We start from the raw sequence: 27,693 nt of genomic DNA, 5'->3' as shown, positions 1-27,693 counted from the left end.
AAAAAATAAATTTCAGGCAAATAAAAACAAATTGCAGACAAGCATGGTTTTTTGTTTTGTTTTGTTTTATTTTACCTTCATCAAGGCAGGCAAAGTACAGATGCTGTACATTAAAAACATACAAATACATTAGTCACAGCACATCAACTCCTACCGGCAAAGAGACTTCAAAGCACCGCTCCTCTCTGAAGCACATAACCTTGGCTAAATGTACAAAGAGCCGTCTGCTGGTCCCACGTAGCCAACGCCAATCAGTAAGACATCTATCAGCGTCCATATGCCCAGGCCGCCAAAGCTGAAGAGCTTGCCGAGGCCTTCCCGCCACTGGCCCAGGTAGAAACGGTCAGCTCCAAACCCACCGAGGGTGATGCTGCAAGAGCAAAGGGTTATGGGAGGGGAGTCCAGCAGCCACGCGCCGGCCGCAGCCAGCTGTGGCTCGATACCAGCAGGAAGTCATGCATGTGAAAGGGCCTCAAACGATCACAACCCTTCGTGAGGGCACAAACATCTACTTCCCAAATTCACACCACCAAATAATCATGGGCAGGAAGACTAAATGTCAAAGGTAAACATAAAATTTTTTGCCCTACTGAAATCTAATGTTTCTCTTTTAAAGAAAAGTAATCCATCCCTCTCATTGCTTTCGAGTCTTGAAAACGGCACGTGCAGGAGAACGAAGCGGGGAGCCAGTTCAACCGGCAGGACACAAACATGGAGTCCAGAGGTGGGACGCGAGGAAGCCCACCCCACCACGAGCTGCCCCAGATCAAGTCATCTGAACGCTGTCCGTCATCTCCAAAAATGGAGTGTTAAGAACAAGTGACTCTTAAGGTTCCTTCAAATTCTAAGATCTAACACTATTCGGACGACTTCCCATTGTACTTCTTTTAAGCTTCTTACATGGAACATTTCCAAACATATAAAAAGTAAGAGGTGAAGAGAAGAGTAGCCCCAACCCGGCTCCACCACCGATCAGCATGTGGCCAGCCCTGCTGTGTCTCTATGCCCCCCGCCCCTGTGCCAGAGTACTTTGAAGCAAACCCTGGCCATTATCCCATTCAGTGAATATTCTGAAACTGTGCTGAGCTCTGAAAAGAAAACAGTTCTTTTTTTTAAAAAGTCAAGTTGTGAAATGTACCACGGTAACTTGAGATGTGAAGCGTCGAGGGGGAGATGGAGGACAGTTGTACAGGAATGATCTAACTTTTCTGTAAGTCTCAGGTTATTCCAAAATAAAAAGATCATTTAAAAAAAATTCAAAAGTCCATTGTTTATTTTCATTTGAACCACTGCTGACAAAGACAATGGCTAGTTATCAAATCTCATTTTTGGTTTATCAAATTTTCTTCCTTGGACTATTCTTTTACTCTCCAGTTGGGCCTTTCCGCCAGGCGGGCTCTGCCCCTCCCCAGCCCAAACCCTAAAGCAGTGCTGTTCTAACAAGGGGCACCTTGGGAGTCTCTGAAGACAGTCTCTTAAGACAGAGGTACCTAGCCAGTCGAGTCCAGAGATGCTGCTAACTGCCCTACTGGCCCCACAGCAAAGAATTATTGGGACTGGATGTCATCAGTGACGAAGGTGAGAAAGCCTTCGAGTGTCACACTACAGCCCACGGGGTCTCGGGCTCTAGCACCAAACCTTCAACTGTAGATGCCCTAACTTTTAAATTAGTGAATAACCAGCATCATACCTGCTGATGGGGTAAGAACTGGTAGTTTTTCCCCCCAAACTATTGAAAAGTTTAACAAATTCAAGCACATTTTTATGTTAAAATTCTAAGTCTAACAGTTATCTCTGGATGGTGAAATTAGAGGTGATTTTTCATGCTTTATTTTATCTCAATTTTTCCAGTTTGTAGGATGGAGTATATGTTAGTTTTTATAATAAAGGATGAAGTTACTAAAAATTAAAACTATAAATCATAAACCCACCTATATTAAATAGTATATACCATGTTATTGACTCACAGTACACTCAGGATGGGAAACCCTGACTGGTTCTAATCTGTAATAATGACTCCAATGGGCATCTCTAGAACGTGCAGACATCTTGGGAGAAAAGCAAACATTCTGCCATTAATGTCCATGAAGGTACTGGTCTGATCATCTAAATAACTTCCTGCAGCCATGTTTCCTAGGGCCTCCCTCGCACAATGAAAGAATCTAAGCTTTCTAAGTTTCTCTAAGGACAGACTCGGCTGAGCTCAACATCTGGAAGATTCCACTGATCCCATGAAACCCAAAAAGCATCCTTAACTTACTCATTGCCAAGCTCACCTCAGAGCCAGAGCAGTAGACCACTTATAACCTCCAGTCCAGTTGCAGTACAGCATCTTTGGAAAAGTACGGTTACCTTAAAAAAAGGGAAAAATACTCGGTATAAAAATATTCTTACAAAGAGACTAGTAACCTTGTAATTTAAAATCTAAAAGTCAACTCTCTCTACAGTAAGTAAAGTTTGCTACAGTAAATAGTAAAAAGTTATTCCTTACTATCAATAAGCATACACTTAATGCTTAAGTCAGTTAAGTAAGGGTTGCAGCTCTAAGTACGTGAAGCTATCAGGACTTAGGTGAAGTTTAGGGTAAACAAAACGGTGTGGTCTTATTTATCAAACAGATAAATCAAGCAATGGGGAAAGGAGACAGAGCTCAGCCCAGGCACACAGAAACACTTCTTGTGGGACACAGGGCACACACAGATTGGAGACAACTGGCTATCCCTGTGGGGAATAAAGGAGACCTGAGTCTACTTCACAACATACACCGAAACCAATTACACATGGATTACAGGCCTCTCAGTGAAAGAGCAAACTTCCAACTTTTAAAAGAAAATATAGGAAATAAAAAGGCTATGGTTTAAAAAAAAAAAAAAAGTCAAGCTCTATCCAAAAGATATCCCAAAAAAGTTGGGGAGGGGAGTTATTTAAAATGTGGGAAAGAATTTTAGGCACCCTAAAAGGTTATTATCCAAAATATAAAAGAATTCCCAGAAATTTTTTAAGAAAAAGACTGTATTTTTGAATAGTAAGTATTGGAAAGCATGTGCATCAAGAACAGTTATGCACCAATGGTGGCAAGGTAAACTGTTCAAGCATTTTGGAAAATAATCCATGCTAGAGAGTATGCCGCTAGACATGCGCCTGTACACATGCAAGCAGGAGGTATGGACACAAACTCTAAGAGCACCACAGCCTGGAGAGCAAAAAACTGTAAATAACCCAAACACACAGAAGAAAGAAACTATGATGGAATCTTACAATGGATTACTATACAGAAGCAAAAAACAGTAAGTAAATAAGACACACGGATCATCTTAGAGCCATAATGTTGGGAGGAAAAGACAAAGGACAGACCATAAACAGACTACGATTTTACGGAAGTCTAAAACACACCCTACTGACAAATGTCTCACATGCTGTTATTTACATGTGCTAGAACTACACAAAATGTAAAGAAAAGCAAATGATCAGAAAGTTCATTCACAGGTGGTCCCCTCTGGAGAGCAGCCGGGGCAAGCCGGGGCAGGAGAGCACTCAGCTGCCATGCCAGCACGCGGCTCTCGTCGGCTGTTTGGGGAAAACGTTACTACGACATGTTACACTTTACACCTTACACACTCTTTCTTCTGTTAGCAAATACTACATTTTAAAACATACGAGAATGGCATATTTTCTGGATTTTTTTTTACTTCATTGAGTTTATTTTTTATCTTTCAGTGGACACACCATGCTATATTAGTGTCAGGTGTACAACACAGGAAGCAATTCAACAACCCTGTTACGCCACGCTGGCCACAAGTGTAGCTAGCATCTGTCACCACTGAGTTTATTAACGAGGCCTGCTGTGACCAGAAAGTGCAAATAAATGTTTCTGATTTAAACAGTTTAAATTTGGGGCGCCTGGGTGGCTCAGTCACTTAAGCATCTGACTCTTAAGTTTCGGCTCAGGTCATGATGTCACAGTGCTGGGAATGAGCCTCATATCGGGCTCTGCGCTTCTTTCTCTTTCCTCACTCACGTTACCCCTTTCTCAAATAAATAAAAATCTTAAAAAAATAAATAAATAAATAGGGGCACCTGGGTGGCTCAGTCAGTTAAGCGTCTGCCTTTAGCTCAGTCACAATCCCACAGTCCTGGGATCGAGCCCCGCACCGGAAGCCTGCTTTTCCCTCTGTCCCTCACTGTGCTCGTGCTCAATCTCGCTCTCAAATAAAAAAATAAAATCTTTTAAAAAATAATTTAAATTTCATTCTCAAACTGCTAATTAAAGTTCCATACATAAGCTTGAAGAGAAGTATTTTGCTTACGAATTTCCTTGAACTCCAACTCACCCAGGCAATGAATGTGGTCCCGCACGGTGCAGTTGGCCATGTAACGCTGCCGGGGACAGGACACCGTCATGCAGCTGGTGGAATTGGAACACTCATAATCGGTTTCTGGAAGCTGCCAGCAAAACCTGCAAGTCATGTTGATGATGAAGTTCTTTTGGGATTTAAAGTCTTGATCCTGTATGCCAAAGGACACAGAATGAATCAATCATAATAGTTCATTAATATGTCAATAATAATATAAGGCACAAAGATCCTAAAAGACTTGTGAATAATACCAGCAGAAGGTGGGAGGAAAATAGGTACAAAACCAGTATGTATGCAAAACAAATGTATATGGCAGGATCCTATCATCATAAAAACATACACCCCAAAACATATATGCCTAAGGGAAATCATAAATTTACACCAAAATAACAAAGGCTATTCCAGGATGGTAAGCTTATTTTACCGCTTTCACTTGGCTAAATTTTTCATAATGAGCATGGGTATAAAAAGAAGGGAAAATGTATTTTATCAAGCTCCAGAGTCACAGGGAGCTGGAAGGACAGAGGAGTACATCCATTCAAGGCCACTGAGCTGCCAGTTATGTGCAGAAACCCAGTCTGGTGCTCCCAAAAGTACAACACATGGGCTGGTGACCGAGTCTCAAATCCTCCCTAATATCCTCACCGGGGCCCAGGACCTCCTGGCCTCTACCGCTACTCACACCTCCACTCAGTATAATCAACAAACAGGTCACCCCAGAAAATCACTCTCCACTCTGAAAGAGACTCAACAAATGTTCATCACTGGCGCTAAACTTTTAAGACTGCAGATTTTTTTCACTTCAATTTGAAAAATCATTATTTTGTTTTCTCTTGTAAAAGTAGCACACGCAACATGTTGCACCTTTGGAAATTACAGGAAAAAGTCTGTAACCTCTTTAAAGAGAACAACTTTTTTTTAAAAAAAGATTTTATTTATTTGACAGAGAGAGAGAGATCACAAGTAGGCAGGGAGGCAGGCAGAGAGAGAGGGGGAAGCAGAGAGCCCAATGCAGGGCTCAATCCCAGGACCCTGGGATCATGCATGACCTGAGCCGAAGGCAGAGGCTTCAACCCACTGAGCCACTCAGGCGCCTCTAGAGAGAACAACTTTTAATCTTTCATTTTTAATTCCTATAATACAGATTTATGTAAGTGCAATTTTGAAAGTATTTTGTATCCTTTTTCCCCACTTGACATTATAACGTAATAGTTTTCAAAATCACTTTTTAATGGTCAGTCATCTCTGAAGTATTAATTTACTAATTTTTCTGACCAGTGCAAAACTGCATTTATGAGTAACACCCAAACTGGGGGAGGCACCATTTGATTTAGGCAACTCCCTCCCTGAAACAGCTGTCATTACTAAGAACCCTGAACCCATGGGAAAGCATTACACCCGCTTCAGATACACTAGCAGTCTGATAGCTTCTCCGAGTAATGCAAAGCAACATTTCTGACAAGCACATTTCCAGCAGACATCAACTGGCTGGGCAGTTACGACCGTAACTGGAGCAGGAGGGTTCGGACATGGCAGGGGATGCAGGGTTTTTATGTTTCTTTCTGTAAAAGAATCCAGGTCAGATTCCCTTAGCCTGGGGGGTCCTTATTCAGCATGTCCAGAGAAGGACTAGAAGAGTTCTTTTTTTTTTTTTTTTGCCACTTAGGTTCAGAAGAACAGGGGGCAGGGAGGCACCTGAGTGCGTGCACGGGCAGGTGAGTGAAAATAAGCATCTGCACGCTTGCACCGGATGGTCGTGGATGATTCCTTCCGGAAATGGTAACTTATTTACTAAGAAGAGACCCTACAGATCTTTATAAAACAAATGAAGAAAACACACGTGACCTGCCCTGGCTCACCAGGCAACAGCGGTCCCAGCATGCTCTAGGCAGCCAATTCACGTATTCTCCTGCTCTCCACTTTCAAGACAGACCATGCTCTCTTGGGCACATTTTCAAGTCCCACCCCTGAGGACGGGGTACCTGGGCTTTGACAGTGACTCAGGGTCACTGGCCAGGAGATGTGAAAGCTCCTGGAGGAGGAGGAGGAGGAGGAGGAGAGAAAAAGTCCCACCCAGGACACATCTCGGCCAGGGGCAGAGGACGGCAGCAGGCACCATGACCGAGGAGTTCAGAAACTTCCCTTAAGCTCTGCAACTTCTCTCTACCTTTGTTATTTTTTCTATCTTCTGCTATTTCCTACTCAATGAAACAGTTTATGTTGGGAACATCTAAAGAAGGAAGAAACTGAGAATCCTGTCTCACTCAGTAACCAGTGCTGGGAGTGAACATCAAAGCCTGCTGAGGAAAACCACAATTCTGGAAAAGTTCCCCCGGACCGTCAGAGTTTTCCCATTCTTCACGGAGTACCTACTATCTGTCAGACCCATGAGATAACATTTTTAACTTTTTCACTGGAGTACAGCTGACACACAGTGCTACACTAGTTTCAGGTAGAAAGAACATTTTTAAAAGCCTTCAAATTAGTTAAGTTTCACTATCAGGAAACTAGGGAGAATACTGTATGCAAGATTCAGCCACAAAGACTAATTCCAGGGCAGTCAAGAACACCATCTGGCACTGAAGCTCAATTTCCCGGTGTGCTTATACAAAATATAAAATAGCAATACTTAAGTTCCTGAAAAGTAAATTCAGACACTGACAGCACAAAATCTTATTTCCTCGTTGAAGTCAAGTCTTCCTTCCCCCTCACAGATACTAGACTTCACCAGGAAAATTACAGAAAGAGTGTAAGGGTGTAAGAAACTTTCCAGTCAGGCCCTGCACAGACCAAGTTCCAAAGACTGTTCAAGTGACAGAAACACTAGGACTGCCGAGTCAAAAGAGGTCTGCAAGAGAAGATGTTGTATGGAATCTGTTTCTTCTTCCACGATCATTTCCCAAAAGTAGGGTTTCACAGAAACACTTTAGGAAAAGCTGTTCTGGGCCCATCTGCTCATTTCTCTCATTTAACAAGAGACAGATTAATAAGCCACACACTAGTTTTGGCAAGGCCAAGAGTAAAACACTACTTCATTAATCATTTCTACGTTTCCTCTCACCCAGCAGGTGAGTACAACAGAGGGAATGTGCAATGATTTACCCGGTCCAATTTAAAAATGCAGTACCTGAGTCTCCCTGCCCTACGCACAGTTAGCAGGCCTGGGGCTGGTTCCAGGAGTGATTCTAAAGGCAGCTAGAGTTAAGCAGCTTGGAAGCAGGCATCCCTAGAGCACTCAATGGAACAACAACTAGTAAAGCCTTCTTAGGCCCCTTCCTCTCTGGCAAAATATCAAGAGATAGGATATAGGTGTGATGACTGTAACAGGGTCATTTCTAATAGGCAACAGTGCACATGAGCCTTTTCTATTTCTGACTTTCTGTAAGGAGTCTGATAATTGCTCCAATATCCTTTGTCAAGAAATTGCCATTTGAACCCTGGTTACCAAACCTCACCTGGAAATGGAAGCTTTAGTCTTCTGATCACGTTATTTTTTGCTCCTAAAATATTACCTGTGGAATGCAGAGCACTCTCTTCACTCTCTTTCAGCATTTCCCCCACGGTCAAGTCTAAACTGTAGTTAGAGCTTGAGGTTTACAGTGAGTTTATTTCAAATTAGTAAGTAGCAGTACTTACAACACAGGTAACAGAAGGTTTGACCGTGCAGTCAAAGGTGACAGGTTTCCCATAGACACAGGAGAAATTTGTCTTGCATTCTACACAGTCTGCAGGAAGTTTGCTACACAAACCATTACTTGGACACTTCATCACATAAGGTGGGATATCAGTACTTTCTGTAAAAAGTAAGAAAGAAGCTTATTCTCATATAAAATTGATCAGCACCACAGGAAAAAACAATTTCCTAGGGTAAGGGACACGATTGCTAGCAATGAAATACTGCGCTGGAATGGAAAATGACAAGGTTGGAGTCAGAGACACCTGCAATTAAAGCAAGGTTCTGCCACCAAGTTGTATGAGCTGGAGCAAGAGTTCAACAGCTAAGTACAAAGAATTTAATTACTGCCCCCCAAAGAGCATGAAAATCAAAGGTACTTATGTACATACAATGTACACACAAAGTTGGATGTAAGTTTGGGCCTCAAAAAAATCTACTCTGTAACAAGATGAAAAATTAAGGCTTAGAGAGGGTAAGGTTTGTTCATGATCACGGAGTGAAAAAACTGGAACTGTGACCCAAATCTCTGTTTCTAATCCAATATTCTTTTCATCTGAATTCATGGATTTGGTAATCACAACACTGACCCTCCAAAGTAAATCATTCAGTACAACAGGGTACCAACTTAAGAAAATGTTCTCCATCATTATTCTACACTGGTACTTCAAAAAGCCTTAATTTGCTAGTACCACTTACAGTTTTCTACTACCCATGTCCAACACATTTCTTCATATTAATAACTTGTTCGATGGGTTCTAATTTTTTTCCCAGACAACCTTACCAGGAGGACAATTTATTTTTATCAATTAAGAGAACGATCACTTCCAGGTATTCCTGGGGGAAGAAGAGATGCTTTCAAAAATGTCCAAAAGAATAAAAAACTCCTGTGCTTTCTCTATAATCTGTGCTTTAAAATTCAAGTATGGGGGTGCCTGTATTGCTCAGTGGGTTAAGCCTCTGCCTTCAGCTCAGGTCACGATCTCAGGGTCCTGGGATCGTGCCCCACATCGGGCTCTCTGCTCAGCAGGGAACTTGTTTCCCTCCCTCTCTCTGCCTGCCTCTCTGCCTACTTGTGATCTCTCTCTGTCAAATAAATAAATAAAATCTTTAAAAAAAAAATTCAAGTACACTCCCATCTTGTAGTAGTCTTAACATCCAAATAACAATCAGTAAAATACCTCTCAGTTTCAATTCATTCAAATAATGAAACTTTAAAGGGATGAACTATAAAGACAAAGGTTCTGTTTAGCAAAACACACCAAGACTCATTTAAAACTGATCCAACTTAAAGTCACTGGATTACATAGTCAATTCTGCAAAATAACATTTTTCTTTTCTTTTATTCTGATTACGTGGCTGAAGTTGGACACTTAGAAATCACAAAGCCAAAATGACTTTAGAGGGCCAGGCTAACTTCACCACCTTAAAGATGAAGAAAGCGATGCTGAAGGGTTGAATAATTTGCTCAAGCTCCCAGTAGCTCAAGCACACCTAGAGTCCAAATCTTACTCTGTCTGTGATCCTTCCATTTCACACAGCCTTGGGAGGAGCCTCTCATGCCCAGGAATGATGGGGCTTAAGAAGAAAAAGAAATTTTCTAAAGGGAAAGAAGCACTAAGGTCGAAAGTGATCTTGATGAATGAGGCGGAAAAATAATAAAGAGATAGAAATGAGGAATGGGGAACTAGAAAAAAAAGATGAGGCTGGAACGTCAAAAGGTATTGCAATATCAAGACAGTCTACAGAAAAACATCTGTGTGTCTGTCTTTAGTTCACGTAACCTGAAATACAATAAAAATTTCAAAAAAACCCGGAAAGTTATTTTATCTAAAAGAAGAAAGAAACCACTAGATATAAATATACACATTTACTAGAATAGAAAATGTCTAGTACCTGCTGCCCTGGGAACTACTGTGAAAGTACGTGTTGGGCCCGGATCCTTTATTGACTGAGCCAGCGGCTGCGACTGCTCTAAATTTAAGGATCCTACAATTAGAGAAACGTGTTATCCTGGGATAGGAAAACCTTGGTTTGTGTGGTTGAGAGGGAAGGTCCACACCAGGCCAATAACTGCTCATGAACACCTCACAGCTTGACTGCCCAGAAAACTAAACAAAGAAACGCCAATGGGGTCGACACCAATTTGGATCGATGGGCAACGAGGGAACAAAACGTGGTATCGGGTTCCAGGTCCGCTTCCCCCGCCGACACCCGAGCCCTCGGTCCCCCACGCCAGGGTTCATTAGCTGAGTTCGGCTAATGAGCCGGGGTCCTTGAGGGGAGACGCGGCCGCGGAGAGGGCTGCCAGGACCCCCAGAAGACGGAGCAGCAGCGACCTGCCGCCCCGCGCCCGGCACTCAGCCTCCGCCCTCCGCTCGCGGGCCTAGCGCGGACGCTTCCCGCAGCTCCCCGGGGCCTCGCTACCGCTCAGCCCGACCCCGCGTGGACCCCGGCCTTTAACTCACCCCCGCCCGATAAGATGTAGAACTGGGAGAGGAACAGCAGAACCCGGCACAGGCGGCGCAGCGCCCGCAAAGGGACCGCCGCAGCCGCCATGTCGCCGGCGCGCGCACTTCCGGGCAGGGAGGCGTGACTAGGCGGAGGGGCGGGGCGCCGGCGCGGGCCGTGGGGGCGTGAGCAGGCGCGGCCCCGGGGAGCCCAGGGCGCAGGCGCATAACCAGGTCCGCGCGGGGTCTGCGGATCCGCGGCTGTCGCGGTCTCCGCTGCTGGGATGGAGGTGGGTGGTCGCGATTCTGTGACGTTTTTTGAGTTCCCCACGGACGAGGCGCTCCCTTCTCCTTCCGTGACTAGCGACTGGGGGAGGTCACCCGGGACCGAAATTCACGCCTGAAGTGGCTGCAGTCGGAGGCGCGCAGATTGGGAAGTTGGCCATCATGTATATAGAGAGGTTGAGAACTGCTCGGTACTCTGCGAAGGTGGGGATGACGTATTTGACTGCATATCGAGACGGTACTTGTTTGCATATGAAGAAATTGAACCCCAGTAAGGGACGGGACACCCCCCTCCCCCCACCCCGCGCTGTGACAGGCAGCCCCAAAGGACGTCACCCTTTTCTGCGTTGCGGACCTGCTCAGTGCCCAGCTAGCCTCTCTCTGTGGTCAGCTGTGGGTGTCACCATTAGCCAACTCTTTAAAGACGCTTCCAGAAATTTCCTTCGAGCCCGGGAGAGGACAGTAAATATACCTGGCAAGTATTCAGGTCCAGAGGTACTGGGACGAGAACCCTGGGATATGAAAGGAGGGTCCAAAGCACGGGCCCCTCCTTGGAGAAGGCCAGCCTTGAGGAGGGGAGCTGCAGCCCCAGGCCTCTGGCTCCCTGTGTGCTCAGATGGCCGATTGCGCCTATTTTCGTCAGAGCCTACTTTGTCCTGTGATGCTGATTTGCGTTCCTCCTTCCCACCCACCTGCCACAAGATTCTTTTGGGGAATCTGACTCCTCACTCCTTCACTAGCAGTTTTGATGAATGAAGAGAATATACTGAATGGTGTCTGGCACACAGTAAGCCCTCAATAAGTATTACCTTAAAAATTGTATCACACAGTTTGCGCCTCTTCGTACCATACAGGTCTGATACATAATACAGTTTTGTTTACTAACTGTTCAGGATGCTAAATAAAAAAGGTGTTGAGAAGAGAGAGCATGTATTCGATTCATGTTGAATTCCACAGCGTCTAGCCAGATAAAGCGCCCAATAAATAATTATTGATTGGTAGCTAAATTCTCTATTGGCATAAAGCTATTTCAATTCGGTTTTGAGCAGTGAGGCATTCCTCTCAGTTAAAATCAGAAATCCATTTGAATTGTGGAACGGAGTGAAGGAAACTCCATTTAAGATGGAACCGGAGGCCAGAAAGGGGAGCTCTCGTGCCCTACCATTCCTAATGGACTACAGAATTGTACTACAAAACGGGCACCTTGCAACCCCAGCAGGAGGACCAAAGATTTTCTCTTGGCGGGGGTCACAGCCCAGCCAATGAAAAGCCACTACACTTCAACTCCCAGTTTACGCTGGTGGACTTTTTGTTTATAACAGCCCTTCCCAACTCCCCCCTGCCCCCTTCACTGTGAAAGAGCAGCCTTCTCTCCTTTGTTTTCCAGACTTGTCTATGGTTTGGGGATAGCTTACATGTCTCAAAATAAAATTATCTGCTTTTCCCAAATGAACCCATTTTTGCTGGTAAAATAATGGACAGTTTTATTTTTAAGGTTAACCGTGTAAATCAGTAGAATGTCATCTCATGAAAAAAGTAATTTAACTCTAGGGGAGCAGCTTACTGTGGTATAAGCTCATAGCTGAAGTACGGGAAACACTGTGTGCTGCCTTTTATTTAAGAATTTATTTTTTCTACAGATGAACAATTGTCAATTAGAAGCATTAAAACCCAACTCTTACCCTATACTCCAAACAACAGTAAATTCCACAACACTGAATTTGAGGTTCTGAGTCCTTTGTCAGTAATCCAATATTTATAACTAGCTGCTGCTTTTGTGGCTGTTGGTTAATTAAAACAAATTAAGTGACGATTCCAGTTTTGGAGAGAAAGTTTCCATGTGAACTTTAGTAAAACAACTGTAAAAATACCTGAGATGTATTGTCCTAGAAAATAAGATTTTCCCTTATATTTAAAAAGGCTTTGCAGGTTTTAATTTTTGAAAACTACAATGTCAGTAATGACCTAATCTTCATATCCTAGTATTACCCTCTTTCAATAAATAACATTTCCCACTTAAGGCTCTCAAGGTATTTGGGAAATTAAGAATTTCCCAAGCTTGTCCTCGTATTGTCCTCAGACACATTAATGAACTAAACTTTTATATCAGCTACTCATTCATTGTCTCCTTTCTCACTGTGCCCATCAGTGAGTCAAAAGTTCTTAGAAGGGACGCCTGGGTGGCTCAGTTGGTTAGGCCGCTGCCTTTGACTTGGGTCATGATCCCAGGATCCTGGGATCGAGTCCCACATCAGGCTCCTTGCTCAGTTGGGAGCCTGCTTCTCTCTCTGCCTCTGCCTGCAGCTCTGCCTGCATGTGTTCTCCCTCTCTCTCTCTCTCTCTCTGACAAATAAATAAGTAAAAAAAAAAAAAAATCTTAAAAAAAAAAAGTTCTTAGAAGTAGTACTACCGGTAAAGAAAAATGCATTTTTAGGGGTCAAAACAAGGTTATACAGAAGCAAGTACAGAAAAGAACTTCAAAAGTCTTCCTCAGCATTTAGTGTACGTGATTTCTTGAGATTCTTCAACTTATCAATGGCAGAAGCTACAGAAATCTCTCCATGAATTTTGTTGTCTCTTGTTCGAACATTTACAGCATTATTTGTCTTTTCCTTTTCTCCAACCACTGTGGAAAAGAAAGAGTAATAAACATATTTTAAATAAGTGATTTATTAAATATCAAGTCAACAGTCATGACACGTTTTACTGAGTTCTTCTTCAGTATTAATCCCTAATTATCAATCTAATGACCATGAAATCATCCTGTGATCGTATGTTTCTTGAGAGAAGGAATGACTTCTAATCTCCTCTCCTCTTGCCCAACGTGCATGAACACATATTGTGGTCTTGGGGTACAAAATGGAGCAGGGAGGTCTTACAGAGCCCCTGACTCTATATGGGTAGGCACCAGACCCAGGCCCACCAGAGAACCAAAATTTTCTGGAATGTACGTAGGAAGTTTTTCTCTGGTGCCCCTTACTGTGGGATGATGCAGGCTTGTCTCTTGCCATGTGGAAGGAAGAAACTGGTGACCAGCTAAGGGGAATATAGTGGATAATCAAGAGAAGCATAAAGAACCATAAAGAAAGTAGGAGCTAGAAATGAGGAAAACAGTCCTGATAAAGGTGGAGTAACTTCCTCCAGTTACTCTTCTAATGGTCTGGCTATTTAATTCTACCATCTGTGTCATGAGATATCTCATTACCCTTCCAGTAAATTCTGTCTTTGTTTAAGTCGGTGTGAAAGTTCTGTCACCAGAAGGAGCCTGATTGAAACATCCCAGTATCTACTACACAGTCAAACACTTTCAATGTGTATTGACTTTACCTTCTACAGAATCACTCAGCTTACTGGAGATAACAATATCATGCCTGGAGGCAGCCAGGATCAGCTTCTCTTGATTTCCGAATCATTTTAAAGTCAAAATTTTAGATGCTGCATCCAAGTACTCATATGTCTTAAGGACACTTTTTCACTTAAATTCTTTTCTTTCAATCACCTTAAATCTGGCATCTTTCCCACTGATTAATCCCAAAGATTAGTAATAAATCAGAAAAGCAAGGGAGGATATTTGAGGCCTGTCATGACTGAATATTACATAAAGAGTGTAATTCTACAGATGAAATCATTTTCACATTTTTTTCTTTGTTGAGTTGAGATGTTAACTACTGCTAGTGATATCATCCCACAGGACTCGTGTGAGGTTTTACAACTCTTCTTCCAGCAAACCACAAAGAGTATTTAAGAACAACTAACTAGGAACACCGTGGGCTGTTCTTTGTGGACAGGTAATAAATTGTCATAATCACATAGTTGTACCATATTCATGTAGTTATACCATTCCCATCGTTATACTATACTCACGTAGTTTATACTATGTTCAGAGAGTTAAACCATTTCGGTTTTTTGGAGTTAAAGTGGAAAAAAAAAACAAGCATTTGAGAAAATATAAACTTATGTTACCCAAAATAAAATTATACTGAGCCAGTTGCGCATTTCGTATTTTCTTATTTAGTGTACAGCTATGATCTAAGTCAACATCGGCCATGAACCCTTCTTCAAAAAATGCACTGGATACCTACAAGAAAATAAAACACTTCCATTATGACGAAATTTATGGTAGCCAGCCTCTGAGATGACCCACAGGGTATTCACATCTTGTGTCGTCTCTGCCACAGGGTACCAGGTGGCTCTATGCGACCACAGAGAAGGGCAGGAGTGATGAAGCATCACGCCCGAGATGAAGCCGAAAGACTACAGCTTCCACCTCTTCAACATCACTCCCTCTGGGGAAACCAGCTGCCGCGTTGGGAGGATACTCAGGGAACCTCTGGAGAAGCCCCCCAGGGTGCAGAACTGAGGCCTCCAACACTGACAATGCGAGTGAGCCCCCCCAGGAGGCAGCCCAACCGAGGCCCTGAAGGGGCCCTGAGCCAGCAGCACCCAGCCTCGCTGCTCCCAGATTCTGACTCGCAGAAACTGGGTCATAATAAGTGTTTGTTGTCTCGGGCTGCTGAGTTTTGGAGTTCTCTGTTACACAGCAACAGACAAGTGCTCTTCCTTAAGAGAGCCCTATGGAAAAGAATAACTTAAATAGGAGAGGTTTTAAAAGCCCAATTTCTCAAAAACACTAAGAAACAAAGTAGTTCTGACCCAGCTGCAGAGATGTGACTCAGATGTTACTCTCAATTACTGAAAATGTGGGTTGCTAACATAATGTATTAGTTGTGCAATATTTTAAGGCACGAGTAACATTCCAAGTCAATAACCTCCACAGGCGACATGCTGAGATGATGATGTACTTTCCTATCTCTGATTTTACCTGCAGTGCGTATTTTTCACAAGTTGGCCCCACGGGGATGACCATTACCTGACGAGGAGACAGCCAGAAAGGCCTGAAAAATATGTAAGATCATATTTTCAAAATCTAATGATGACCAAGTATTATGTGATTTTAAAAAATAACCAAAGATTTTTTAAAAGTAAGACTTCATAAGAGAGCAGACTCAGCAGCTGGTGTGGAAGTAAACCAAACCACATCGAGAGCTAAAAAGCAACAGGGGACACAAAAGGGGAAGCTGGGAATTATGGGAGGAAAGGGAAGGCGGAAGAGGTCAGCCACTGGGAGGAAGGGCTAAACATCACGTATCACACCACCGGGCAATTATACCCCTGGGCACTTATCCCAGAGAAATGAAAACACGTTCACACAGACACCTTCCCACTAATGTCACAGAGGCTTTATTTATAATGGCCCCAAACTGGAAACACTCCAAATGTCCTTCAATGGACGAATGGTCAAACTGGTGCATCCATACCATGGAACACTATCGGCAGTGAAAAGGGACCAACCACTGAGACGTGAAACGAGTTGGATGGAGCTCAAGGGAATGCCACTGAGTGATTAAAGCCGGTCACACACAGTTGCACACTGTGTGATTCCATTTACGTCACCTTCTTGAAATGACAAAATGGTGGAGCTGGAGAACAGATGAGGGGCTGTCGGGGGATGCTGATGGGGGTGGGATAGGAGGTGCGTGACAATAAAAGGATAGCACGAGGAGTCCTCGTAAGCAACAGAACTGTCCTAGGTCTTAGCTGATGGTGGGTACGCAGTTATAGAACTCTGTAGAACTCAACACATACACAAGTGCCTGTGAGCTCGTCAGACCTCAATAAGGTTGGTGGATTGTATCAAAGTCAATTTCCTTGTCATGATATTGCATAGAGTTTCGTAAGATGCTGCCACTGAGGACAACTGACGGAAGGGTATGCTGGACCTTTCTCGATGATTTCTTACCACTACATGTGAACTTACAGTGATCTCAAAATGAAATAAAAAAAAAAAAGATGGGAAGTTGGGTATAAGCAGTGTTTAATGCGGGAAATATTTCTTCATCGGGACTTCGTTTGAAGGTGAAAAGAAATGCAGTGGGAACTACTACATGGCGGCACCTTATGAATATTTATATATTTATTCTTAAATTACAAAAGCAAAATAACGCAAATGATAAAAGTAATAATAGGAATACAGTGGCGAAAACATGGGAATACAGTGGATAATGTGAAAAGTAAACATCTCCTTCTGAGCTCTGGCCTCACCCCATCCCCAGGGGAGCCACATTTTAACAACTGCTATTTTGAGCCCTTTGGGAGGCGTCGACCACATCTCTGGCAGGTGTCTGAACTCTTGACGGATGGTTTACACAGCCTGTGCCCCGAGTCTGCGCGATGAAGGACTGAGTGCACAGCACCACCTCCTTCTCCCCTCCATCTCCTGAACCCACTAGTTCTTTTTAGCCTTTGAGCACATTCACGGCCACGACTCTAGGGCAAGACCCCACCATCTCTTACCTACATTAAAGTATTTAAAACAGAATCAACCATAAAGAAATGTTGATGTGTTAACTCATACTTAGGTAGCATGTGTGTTCATATCTGTACTTTTGGCTTACCTGTAACTTTAACAGCTTGGACACCCCATGATACCTAAGCACGTTTCTCGAAGGTCACAAATAAAACTTCAGGGATGTACACAGACTCCAGCTACTCAGGACCTCTTAAAGACTCCCTGCTGGGGGAGTTTCCCACCTTGCAGTACCCACTTAGACATTTGCCTTCCCAGCTACCCTAGACAGGTTTGAGACTAGGCACGTGATCTGGCATGTACAAGGCCGGTGCTTGGATTTGGGACAGAGTAGTCCCTGGGGGGAGGGACTACATGGAGTCAGTTCTGGTGGGGGTGGTGCAGAGACATGGAGCTCTGGGAAGGACCTGTGGTAGGGATGAGAGCAGGATATCTGGTGCCCAGGGCCAGCGATGGGAGCTACAGGGACTGTGCCCAGCAACAGCAGCACAGAACTCAATCAGAACTGAACTGCATGAGCAGATCTCAGTCAATTTCTTCAAAATGAGATGAGAGATGAAGATACCACGTGGGGTTGCTGCAGCATTTCTACCTGCCATCGGATGCCGCTACCACAAGATGGATCACCTGCCACCTGGTGCCTTGACTGCCAGCAAGGCGAGCTGCCTCGGGGGCATGGTAATACTAGCAAATCTCAACGTCAGCTCAGTGCCTTACTTCTTTTGCTAAAAAAAATTACTTCCAGGGCCGGAAGCGTTATTGTATATCTGTCAGTCAAGACGCAAGTAAGTATTTACATGGTGCTGTTAACAGAGGCATGGGAGGAAGGGAGAGCTAAGCAAATTCCAGAGTTGATCCCTTCTCCAGCAAGGACAAGTCACTGGCACTTGCATGATGAGAAGGAACCAGAAAGCTGATGGTTCCCCGGGGTTATGGTTCCATAGAAGGGCTCAGTATTGATCGCTACTGATGGCAGATTGAGGCCTTGGAAGAGGCATAGCCAGGTGGAACTTGGTGTGGGGGGGCGCCATGTTATTGATCCCGAATCCGCAAGTGGCCACTTAGTTCGTGAACCACGGAGCAGTCACTAGGGGAAGAATGAAGCTGATGGTAATCCTAGAATGGGTCCTCCTTTATTTGAATCTTTAAAAACAACCCACAGTAAGGATTTGGTGTGGGTGACACCAACTTCAAGGGCCATTCTGAGCAATGATCCACATTCCTCTCCCCCAAATCTACTTGTCATCTACTTTCCAATCTAATTACTTCTAGGTCAAAGCAGTCACCAGAGCCCAGGAATGGGTCTGGCCATTTTGCCTTCCAAGGGAAGAGGACTGTGTGATGCACTCAAATTTCTGCCCTCGGGGGCATTTCCCTGCCACACTTCTTTCCTAAGTGGTAATGTAGCTGTCCTCATTGGGTTTGTGCCAAAGTATCATTCAGAGCCATTTCTGAACCAGGTTAGGTGCTTTTCTCCCCATGTTGACTGGGGACCCCCAGGAGGTGAACAACACGGGCTGAAGGAGGGATGGCCATTCAGCAGGAGGTAGAATGGTACTCCTAGGATCACCAGACGCAACTAGATCTTTAAAGGGCTTGAAATAGGTGAAAAGATAACTCTTCAATTCTACCACATGCCCTGAAAGGTAAATGATACAATTTTAGGCCACACTGCTTTTGTCGTCTTTGTTTTGGTTTCCTGACCTGGTAGATTCAACAAGAATTGACCACTTGCTGTTTGGATACTTGCTAATTACAACGCAGGAGCCACAATTTTTTTTTTTTTTGCAGTAATCCTATCTTGTTAGATATGATATTTCAAAATGATAGACAGTTTTTCTTTTCTGTATTACTTACCATTTCCCCGCATAGTTTTCTGACAGGATGGCTATCATTCTCTCCACTGACCCCAAAACGGCTCGATGAATGATCACGGGGTTCCTCTTGTCATCTCCATCCTTACTAAAAAATGAAAATTAAACATTTATGTATTCTCTTAAGATTCAGTAATAACTTTATCTTCTTGCCTTCTATTTAGAAGTTATTCTTCTGAACTAGGAAAAACGATTGATTCCTCATAAATCATCTTTAAGCATATAATGTGCCATGTATTAAAGATAATAATACGAACCAAACAAAAATGAAGTATATTATGTAGGAAAAAGCAAGGTAGTATTAGGGCACTATTTCTACTATAAGTCTACTGATTATCTTTTATTCTAAACTACGGGCTAGTCAGTTTAGTAATACTGACAATCTTACAAATCATAATTTTTTCAAAATTAACTTTATTTTAAACAATGGCTTACTTCAACAGTAATATGTTGAACAATTGTCAAAGACACTGAATAAAGAATATCGATTTGTTTCTAAATTCTCATCTTCTCGGGGCACCTAGGTGGTGTAGTCAGTTGAAGGATGGACTCTTAGTTTCCGCTCAGTCAATGATCTCAGGGTCCTGGACGGAGCCCCGGGTCGGGCTCTGTGCTCTGCAGGGAGCCTGCTTGAGATTCTCTCTCTCCCTGTCCGTTTCCTCCACCCCAACCCCATGCTCTCTCTGTTTCTAAAATGAATAAATCTTTAAAAACCAGATTTTGTTCTTATTTTCTCATAAACACTAAAGATGAATCATGGGATGAATCATTTTGTGAGTTATAAAGTCAGAAAATGAAATTTGAAAAAAATTTGCACTGCTATAATTAGTTAAGTTGAATGTCAATTTACATGTTCAATGATTGCTTATATTTCTTTTTTTAAAAAAGATTTTATTTATTTATTTGACAGGCAGAGATCACAAGTAGGCAGAGAGGCAGGTAGAGAGAAAGGGGGAAGCAGGCTCCCTGCTGAGCAGAGAGCCCGATGCAGGACTCGATCCCAGGACCCTGAGATCATGACCTGAGCCAAAGGCAGAGGCTTTAACCCACTGAGCCACCCAGGTGCCCCAATTGCTTATATTTCTTTTACTTCAGTTGCCTACTGTGTCCCTTGTCCATTGTCTAGTGAGAGTGGGGGTGATGATTTTTAAACATATATATGCAAAAGTGTCTATATATAGTATTATATATATATATACACACACACAGTAAACAAATATCTAAAGATACATTAAGGAAATTAACTCCTTTTCTAATGTGGGAAATTGAAAATACTTCTTCCAAACATATTTATTTACTTGTCCTTTGCCTGTTTTTATACTATCTTTTCTATCATGAGTTTTTAATTTTGGGCACATCAAAGCTGTCTTTCTTTCTCTCTTTTTTATTTTTTTAGATATTTATTTATTTATTTATTTGAGAGAGAGAGAGAGCGCGCACGTGTGAGAGAGAGACAGCAAGAGAGAATATGAGTGGAGGGGAGGGACAAAGGGAGTGGGAGAAGCAGATTTCCCACCGAACAGGGAGCCCTGAGATCATGATCTGAGCTGAAGGCAGATGCTTAACTCACTGAGCCATCCAGATGCCCAAAGTTGTCTTTTCCTTTATGAACTTTAACAGTAACATTATGTAAATAAAGAAACTTCTCCAACATAACAGAAATATTCACTACATTTTCTTGTCCTCCTTTGATGGATTTTTTAAAAAATTCCAGTGTAGTTAACATATAGTGTTATATTAGTTTCAGGTGTACAATACAGTCATTCAGTAATTCCATATATTAATCAGTGCTCAGCATGACAAGTGACTCTTAATCCCTTTAATCCCCTACCCACCACCCCTCTGGTAACCATCTGTTTGTTCTTCAATAATCGAGAGTCTGTTTTTTGTTTATCTCTTTTTCTTTCTTTGTTCATTTGTTTTGTTTCCATGTATGAATGATATCATATGGTATTTGTCTTTCTCTGACTGGCTTATTTGCTTGGCATTATACGCTCTGGCTCTACCCATGTTGTTGCAAATGGCAAGATCTCATTCTTTTTCATGGCTGAGTAAAAATGGATGCATTCCTGGGAACATATAAACTTCCAAAACTGAATCAGGAAGAAATTGATAACCTGAATAGACTAATATCTAGTAATGAGATTGAAGCAGTGATCAAAAACCTCCCAAAAAACAAAAGCCAAGGACCTGACGGATTCCCTGGGGAATTCTACCAAACATTCGAAGAAGAAATAATACCTATTATCCTGAAGCTGTTTCAAAAAATAGAAACAGAAGGAAACCTTCCAGAAAGCTTCTTTTTATGAGGACAGTATTACCCTGATCCCCAAACCAGGCAAAGACCCCACCAGAATAGAAGGAGAGATAAAAAGTTTCACAAACAAGAACAGGAGTTCATGACCACTAAACCAGCCCTACAAAAAATAGTAAAAGGGGCTCTTTGAGAGAAAAGAGAGACCAAAAGTGATAGTATAAACGTGGGAAACATGAAAGCAGTAAAATGAGTATTTCTGTAAAAAAAAAAATCAAAGAATTCACAGAAAAAGGACATGTCTAAAACAGGTGCCTAAAACATAGGGAGGAGAGGAGAAAAGAATGGGTTCAAACTTAAACGACCATCAACTTAATATAGACTGCTATATGCAGAGGAGGTTATATGCAAACCTAATAATATGCAAACCTATATGCAAAACCAAATCATATATCAAAACCAGTAAATAAACATGTAAAGAATAAAGACAAAGTAATCCAAATATATCACTAAACAAAATCAGCAAAACATGAAAGACAGAAAGGATCACTGAAAGTCTCCAGAAACAACCACAAATAATAAAATGGCAATAAATACATATCTATTAATAATTACTTTGAATGTAGATGGACTATATGCTCCAATCAAAAGACACAGGGTGTCATAATTGATTAAAAAAAAAAGAACCATCAAACACTGCCTACAAGAGTCTCAGTTTATTTTTTTTTTTAAAGATTTTATTTACTTATTTGACAGACAGAGATCACAAGCAGGCAGACAGGCAGGCAGAGAGAGGGAGAGGAGGAAGCAGCCTCCCTGCAGAGCAGAGAGCCCGATGCGGGACTCGATCCCAGGACCCTGAGATCATGACCTGAGCCGAAGGCAGCGGCTTAACCCACCGAGCTACCCAGGCACCCAAGAGTCTCAGTTTAGACCTAAAAACATCTGCAGATTGAAAGTGAGAGGATGAAGAAACATTTATCATGCAAATAGATGTTAAAAGAAAGCCAGTTTAACTATATTTACACTGGACAAACTAAACTTTAAAACAAGACTATAACAAGAGGCAAAGAAGGACACTGTATAATCATAAAGGGGACAATCCAACAAGAAGATATACCAACTGTAAATAGTTACGCACCCAATATAGGAGCATCCAAATATGTAAAATAATTAGCAACAAAGATAAAGGAACTCATTGATAATAACACAATAATATTATGGAACTTTATATACACAATATATTATGTACACAATATATACACAATAATATTATGGAACTTGAACACCCCACTCATATCAAAGGATGGATCATCTAAACAGAACAAGAAACAATGGCTTTGAATGACACACAGAAGCAAATGAACTTAACAGATATATTCAGAACATTACGTCCTAAGACAGCAGAATACATATTATTTTCAAGTGCACATGAAACATTCTGCAGAATAGATCAAATATTAGGTCACAAAATGGGCCTCAACAAATTTAAAAAGATCAAAATCATACCATGCACTTTCTGACCACAATGCTGTGAAAATAGAACTCAGCCACAAGAAAAAGTCTGGAAAGACCATAAATACATGCAAGTTGAATAACATGGTACTAAAAAAATGAATGGGCCAACCATAAAATAAAAGAAGAAATTGAAAAATACATGGAAACAAATGAAAATGAAAACATAAGTGTCCAAAATATTTGGGATGCAGTGAAGTGGTCATAAGAGGGGAGTTTATAGCAATACAGGACTACATTAAGAAGCAAGAAAAATCTCAAATGAATAACCTAACCCTATACTTAATGGAGCTGGAAAAAAGAACAACAAATGAAACCTAACACCAGCAGAAGGAAATAATAAAGATTAGAGCAGAAATAAATGATATAGAAACTAAAACAATAGAACAGATCAATGAAACTAAGAGCTGATTTTTTAAAAAATTAATAAACCTCTGGTTATATTTACCAAAAAGAAAAGAGAAATGACCCAAATAAATAAAATCACAAGTGAGAGAGGAGAGATATCAATCAACACCACAGAAATATAACTAATTATAAGAGAACATTATGAAAAACTATATGCCAACAAACTGGACAACCTAGAAGAAATACATACATTTCTAGAAACATGTGAATCACCAAAACTAAAACAGGAAGAAATAGAAAACTTGAACAAACTGATAACCAGCAAAGAAATGGAATCAGTCATGAAAAACTCCAAACAAACTAAAGTCCAGTACTAGATGGCTCCACAGGTAAATTCCACCAAGCATTTAAAGAAGACTTAACACCTATTCTTCTCAAACTATTCCTCAAAAAAATAAAAGGAAGGAAAAATTCCAAATTCACTTCATGAAGCCAGCATAACTCTGATAACAAAATCAGATAAAGATACCACCAAAAAAAAAAAAAGAGAGAGAGAGAACTATAGGTTAATATCTCTGGAGAACATAGACGCAAAAATCCTCAACAAAATATTCGCAAACTGAATCCAACAATGTGTTAAAAAATAATTGTTCACCACAATCAAGTGAGATTTATTCCTGAGTTGCAAGGGTGGTTCAATATTCACAAATCAATCAACATGATACATCACATTAATGAAAGGAATATGAACCATGTGATTATTTCAATAGATGCAGAAAAAGCACTTTACAAAGTACAATACCCATTCATGATAAAAAAAAAAAACCCTGTCAATAAAGTAGATTTAGAGAAACATCATAAAGGCTATATTTGAAAAATCCATGGCTAATATCATCCTTAATGGGAAAAAACTGAGAGCTTTTCCTCTACAGTCGGGAACAAGACAGGGATGTCCACTCTCACCACTTTTATTCAACATAGTACTGCAAGTCCTAGCCTCAGCAATCAGATGACAAAAAGAAATTTAAGGCGTTTGAATTAGCAAGGAAGAAGTAAAACTTTCACAATTTACAGATGACATGATACTCTGTGTAGAAAACCCCAAAGAATCCACCAAAAAACTGCTAGAACTGATACATGAATTGAGCAAATTCATGTGATATAAAATCAATGTACAGAAATCTGTTGCATTTCTATACACTAATAATAAAACAAGAGAAAATTAAGGAATCAATCCCATTTAAAACTGCACCAAAAACAATAAGATACCCAAGAATGAACCTGCCCAAAGAGATGAAAGACCTGTACTCTGAAAACTATAAAACACTGATGGAAGAAGTTGAAGGTGACACAAAGAAATGGAAAGACATTCCATGCTCATCGATTGGAAGAACAAATATTGTTAAAATGTCCATACTACCCAAAGCAATCTGCACATGTAATGCAACCCCTACCAAAATACCAACAGCATTCTTCAGAGCTAGAACTAACAATCCTAAATTTGTATGGAATCCAAATAGTCAAAGCAATCTTGAAAAAGAAAAAAAAGGTAGAGGCACCACAATTCTGGACTTCAAGTTATATTACAAAGCTGTAGTAATCAAAACAGTATGATATTGGAACAAAAACAGACAGATCAATAGAAAAGAACTGAAAACCCTGAAACGAATCTATAATTACATGGTCAATTAATGTTCAACAAAGCAGGAAATAACATCCAATGGGGAAAAGATAGTCTCTTCAACAACCAGTGTTGGGAAAACTGGATAGCTATATGCAAAAAACAAAAACTGGACTACTTCCTTACACCAAATAAATTCAAAATGGATTAAAGACCTAAATGTCAGACCCAAAACCATAAAAATCTTAGAAGAGGACACAGGCAATAACATCTTTGACAATAACCATAGCAACTTCTTTCGAGAAATGTCTTCTGAAGCAAGGGAAATAAAATAAAAAATAAACTATTGGGCTAAATCAAAATAAAGAGCTTCTGACAATGAAGGAAACAAAACTAAATCGTAGCCTACTGAATGGGAGAAGATATTTGCAAATGATATATCTAATAAAGGGTTAGTCTCCAAAATACATAAAGAATTTTCATACAAATCAACACACAAAAAACCAAGTAATCCAATTTAAAAAATGGGCAGAAGACATGAATCGACATTTTTCCAAAGAAGGCATCCAGATGGCCAACAGACACGTGAAAAGATGCTCAATATCACTCACCTTCAAGGAGATGCAAATCAAAACTACAATGAAATCAAATGCAAATCAAAACTACATCGTACCTGTCAGAATGGCTTAATCAACAACACAAGAAACAACAGGTAATGGAGAGGATATGGAGAAAGGGGAACCCTCTTGTAGTGTTGGTGGGAATACGAACTGGTACAGTTGCTGTGGAAAACAGTATGGGGCTTCCTCAAAAAGTTAAAAATAGAACTACCCTATGATCCAGCAATTGCACTACTAGGTATTTATCCAAAGAATACAAAAAAAATAATTCAAAAGGCTACATGCACCCTGATGTTTACAGCAGCATTATCTACAATAGCCAAACTAGGCAAACAGCCAAAGAGTGCATCCATCAGTGAATGGATACAGAGGAAGTAGGAAGGGGTGCCTGGGTGGCTCAGTTTGTTAAATGTCTGCTTTCAGCTCAGGTCATGATCCTGGGGTCCTGGAATCAAGCCTGGTGTCAGGCTCCTTGCTCAGTGGGGAGTCTGCTTCTCCCTCTGCCTCTGCCCCTGCTTGTGCTCCCTCTCTCTGTCTCTCTCAAATAAATAAAACATTTTTAAAAAGAAGTGGTATATATATATACAATGGAATATTATTCATCCACAAAAAAGGAATGAAACCTTGCCATTTGCAACAACATGGATGGAGATAGAGAGTATTATACTAAGCAAAATAAGTCAGAGAGGGACATTCATACATGGAATTTCAGAAACAAAACAAACAAGCAAAGGGGCGGGGGGGAGAAAGAGAGACAAATCAAGAAACAGACAAATCAAGAAACAGCAGAGAACAAACTGATGGTAACCAGAAGGGACAGGGTAGGGGGATGGGTGAAGTAGGTGATGGGGATTAAGGCGTGCACTTGTGCTGAGCTGTGTTGTATGAAAGTTTGAGTCACTAACTTGTACCCCTGAAATTGGTATTACACTGTACGTGAACTAACTGGAATTCAAATAAAATCTCGAGAAAATAATATGTATAAAAAATATATGAGTATATCGCACATATAGTATTAGATATTTACTGGTCTATGCATTGATGTTTATTTTTGCATTGCTAATGCTCAAATGACAAATGATTGTCATATTAGTACTACATTACTTGTCATATTCAATTACTCACCTAACATATGTAAGATTAAATCTAATAGGTAGTTGGAAGTCCAGCTGAATTGTGGCACATTGATGATATCTTCCAATAGCATCCTTGATTTTTATATCAATCTGTAAATTAAATGATGTTTGCTTAAAGACAGCTTTAATCTTTCCTTTAAATTTTACTCTTTTTGAGGCATACAATCTACTTACTTTAGGGCCATAAAATGCTCCATCTCCTGGGTTCATCTTCCATGGTTTTCCAAATTCCACCAAGCTGTTCTGTAGTTGCTATTTTTTTTTAAAGAAGAGAACATTTAAAACTTATACGTCATTGTACTTTCTATTTTTTGCCACAAAACTCAAAAAAGTAAGTTGTTACAAATCTTAATTATATTCTATTTTAGCTCAACATTTATTTGTTGGGTGTGTTTTATATCCAATAAGTTACTGAGCAGGGACTACATAATGATGATTAAGATAGTACTTGCTCTCATACACACTGTAACTGGAAAAAAAATATTTTTTGTAAGATTTATTTATTCACCTGACAGAGAGAGATTGATCACAAGTAGGCAGAGAGGCAGGCAGAGGGAGAGAGGAAGGGAAGCAGGCTCCTTGCTGAGCAGAGAGCCCGATGAGGGGCTCGATCCCAGGACCCTGGGATTATGACCTGAGCTGAAGGCAGCGGCTTAACCCACTGAGCCACCCAGGCGCCCCTGTAACTGGAAAAATTAAAAGACAATGTACTAAGCTGTTACAGTGAATTCCAGACAAGTGTTGAGGGGAGCCAATGCAGGCCCCCTCTGCCTACACACTTCCCAGCTCTTCGTAGGTGAGGCCTCCACTCATTAAAAGGCATGAAGACTTTGATCCTTCTCCTTTATCCACTGTGTGTCCTCCCTTCCATTCTGTGTTTAGGTGGGCAAGAAAGCCAAGGGGAAGGGCCCTGCCACTGTCTCTTGCTTTTCCATACCTCTGTACATGTAGCTGGGGAGAGGCATCCTTTATGTTTTATAGCGGGTAGGAACAGGAGGCCCACTTTGATCTTCAGCCTAAGCCACATAAATTCTTTAACGATAGCCTGTAGCGAAAACCCTCAGAACTGATGGTGTTTGGGTATAAGTATTAATGTAAGTGTCTTTGAGTCTTTTGGCTATTTCCTATGGACATAGCTTCCCTGGGAAGCATCTGGGCATTCCTAAGTCCCTGGCCAGAATACTGCCAAACCAGT

The 27,693-nt window shown here is 41.3% G+C and overlaps 2 protein-coding genes across 3 annotated transcripts in view; both read right to left on the bottom strand.

The window, feature by feature from the left end:
* Positions 1 to 44: 44 nt before the first annotated feature.
* On the bottom strand, positions 45 to 10,605 carry TM2D3 (TM2 domain containing 3). 2 transcript variants are annotated; one of them, XM_044230710.1, is made up of 6 exons: positions 10,497 to 10,605; positions 9,925 to 10,017; positions 7,992 to 8,149; positions 4,332 to 4,506; positions 2,277 to 2,352; positions 45 to 370 (listed from the first exon to the last, which is right to left on the bottom strand). In XM_044230710.1, the coding sequence occupies exons 1-6, from the start codon at positions 10,585 to 10,587 to the stop codon at positions 205 to 207; spliced, it is 759 nt and encodes a 252-aa protein (XP_044086645.1). In that variant the 5' UTR covers positions 10,588 to 10,605; the 3' UTR covers positions 45 to 204. The 2 variants fall into 2 exon arrangements, with proteins under 2 accessions (XP_044086645.1, XP_044086646.1); XM_044230711.1 differs by lacking the exon at positions 9,925 to 10,017.
* Positions 10,606 to 13,124: 2,519 nt separating this feature from the next.
* TARS3 (threonyl-tRNA synthetase 3) overlaps positions 13,125 to 27,693 on the bottom strand; it is a 63,333-nt gene continuing 48,764 nt past the window's right edge. The window contains exons 13-18 of the mRNA XM_044230515.1: positions 26,673 to 26,750; positions 26,488 to 26,588; positions 18,988 to 19,092; positions 15,586 to 15,658; positions 14,727 to 14,841; positions 13,125 to 13,389 (exon numbers count right to left, since the gene is read on the bottom strand). Coding sequence (XP_044086450.1) covers positions 13,241 to 13,389; positions 14,727 to 14,841; positions 15,586 to 15,658; positions 18,988 to 19,092; positions 26,488 to 26,588; positions 26,673 to 26,750 — 621 coding nt within the window. The 3' untranslated portion in view covers positions 13,125 to 13,240. The remainder of the gene's footprint in view (positions 13,390 to 14,726; positions 14,842 to 15,585; positions 15,659 to 18,987; positions 19,093 to 26,487; positions 26,589 to 26,672; positions 26,751 to 27,693) is intronic.

Source organism: Neovison vison, chromosome 13 (assembly GCF_020171115.1).
Source record: "Neovison vison isolate M4711 chromosome 13, ASM_NN_V1, whole genome shotgun sequence".
Taxonomy (NCBI): Eukaryota; Metazoa; Chordata; class Mammalia; order Carnivora; family Mustelidae; genus Neogale; species Neogale vison.
Note: the sequence above shows the minus strand (reverse complement) of the source record. Positions and strands in the feature narration are given on the sequence as shown.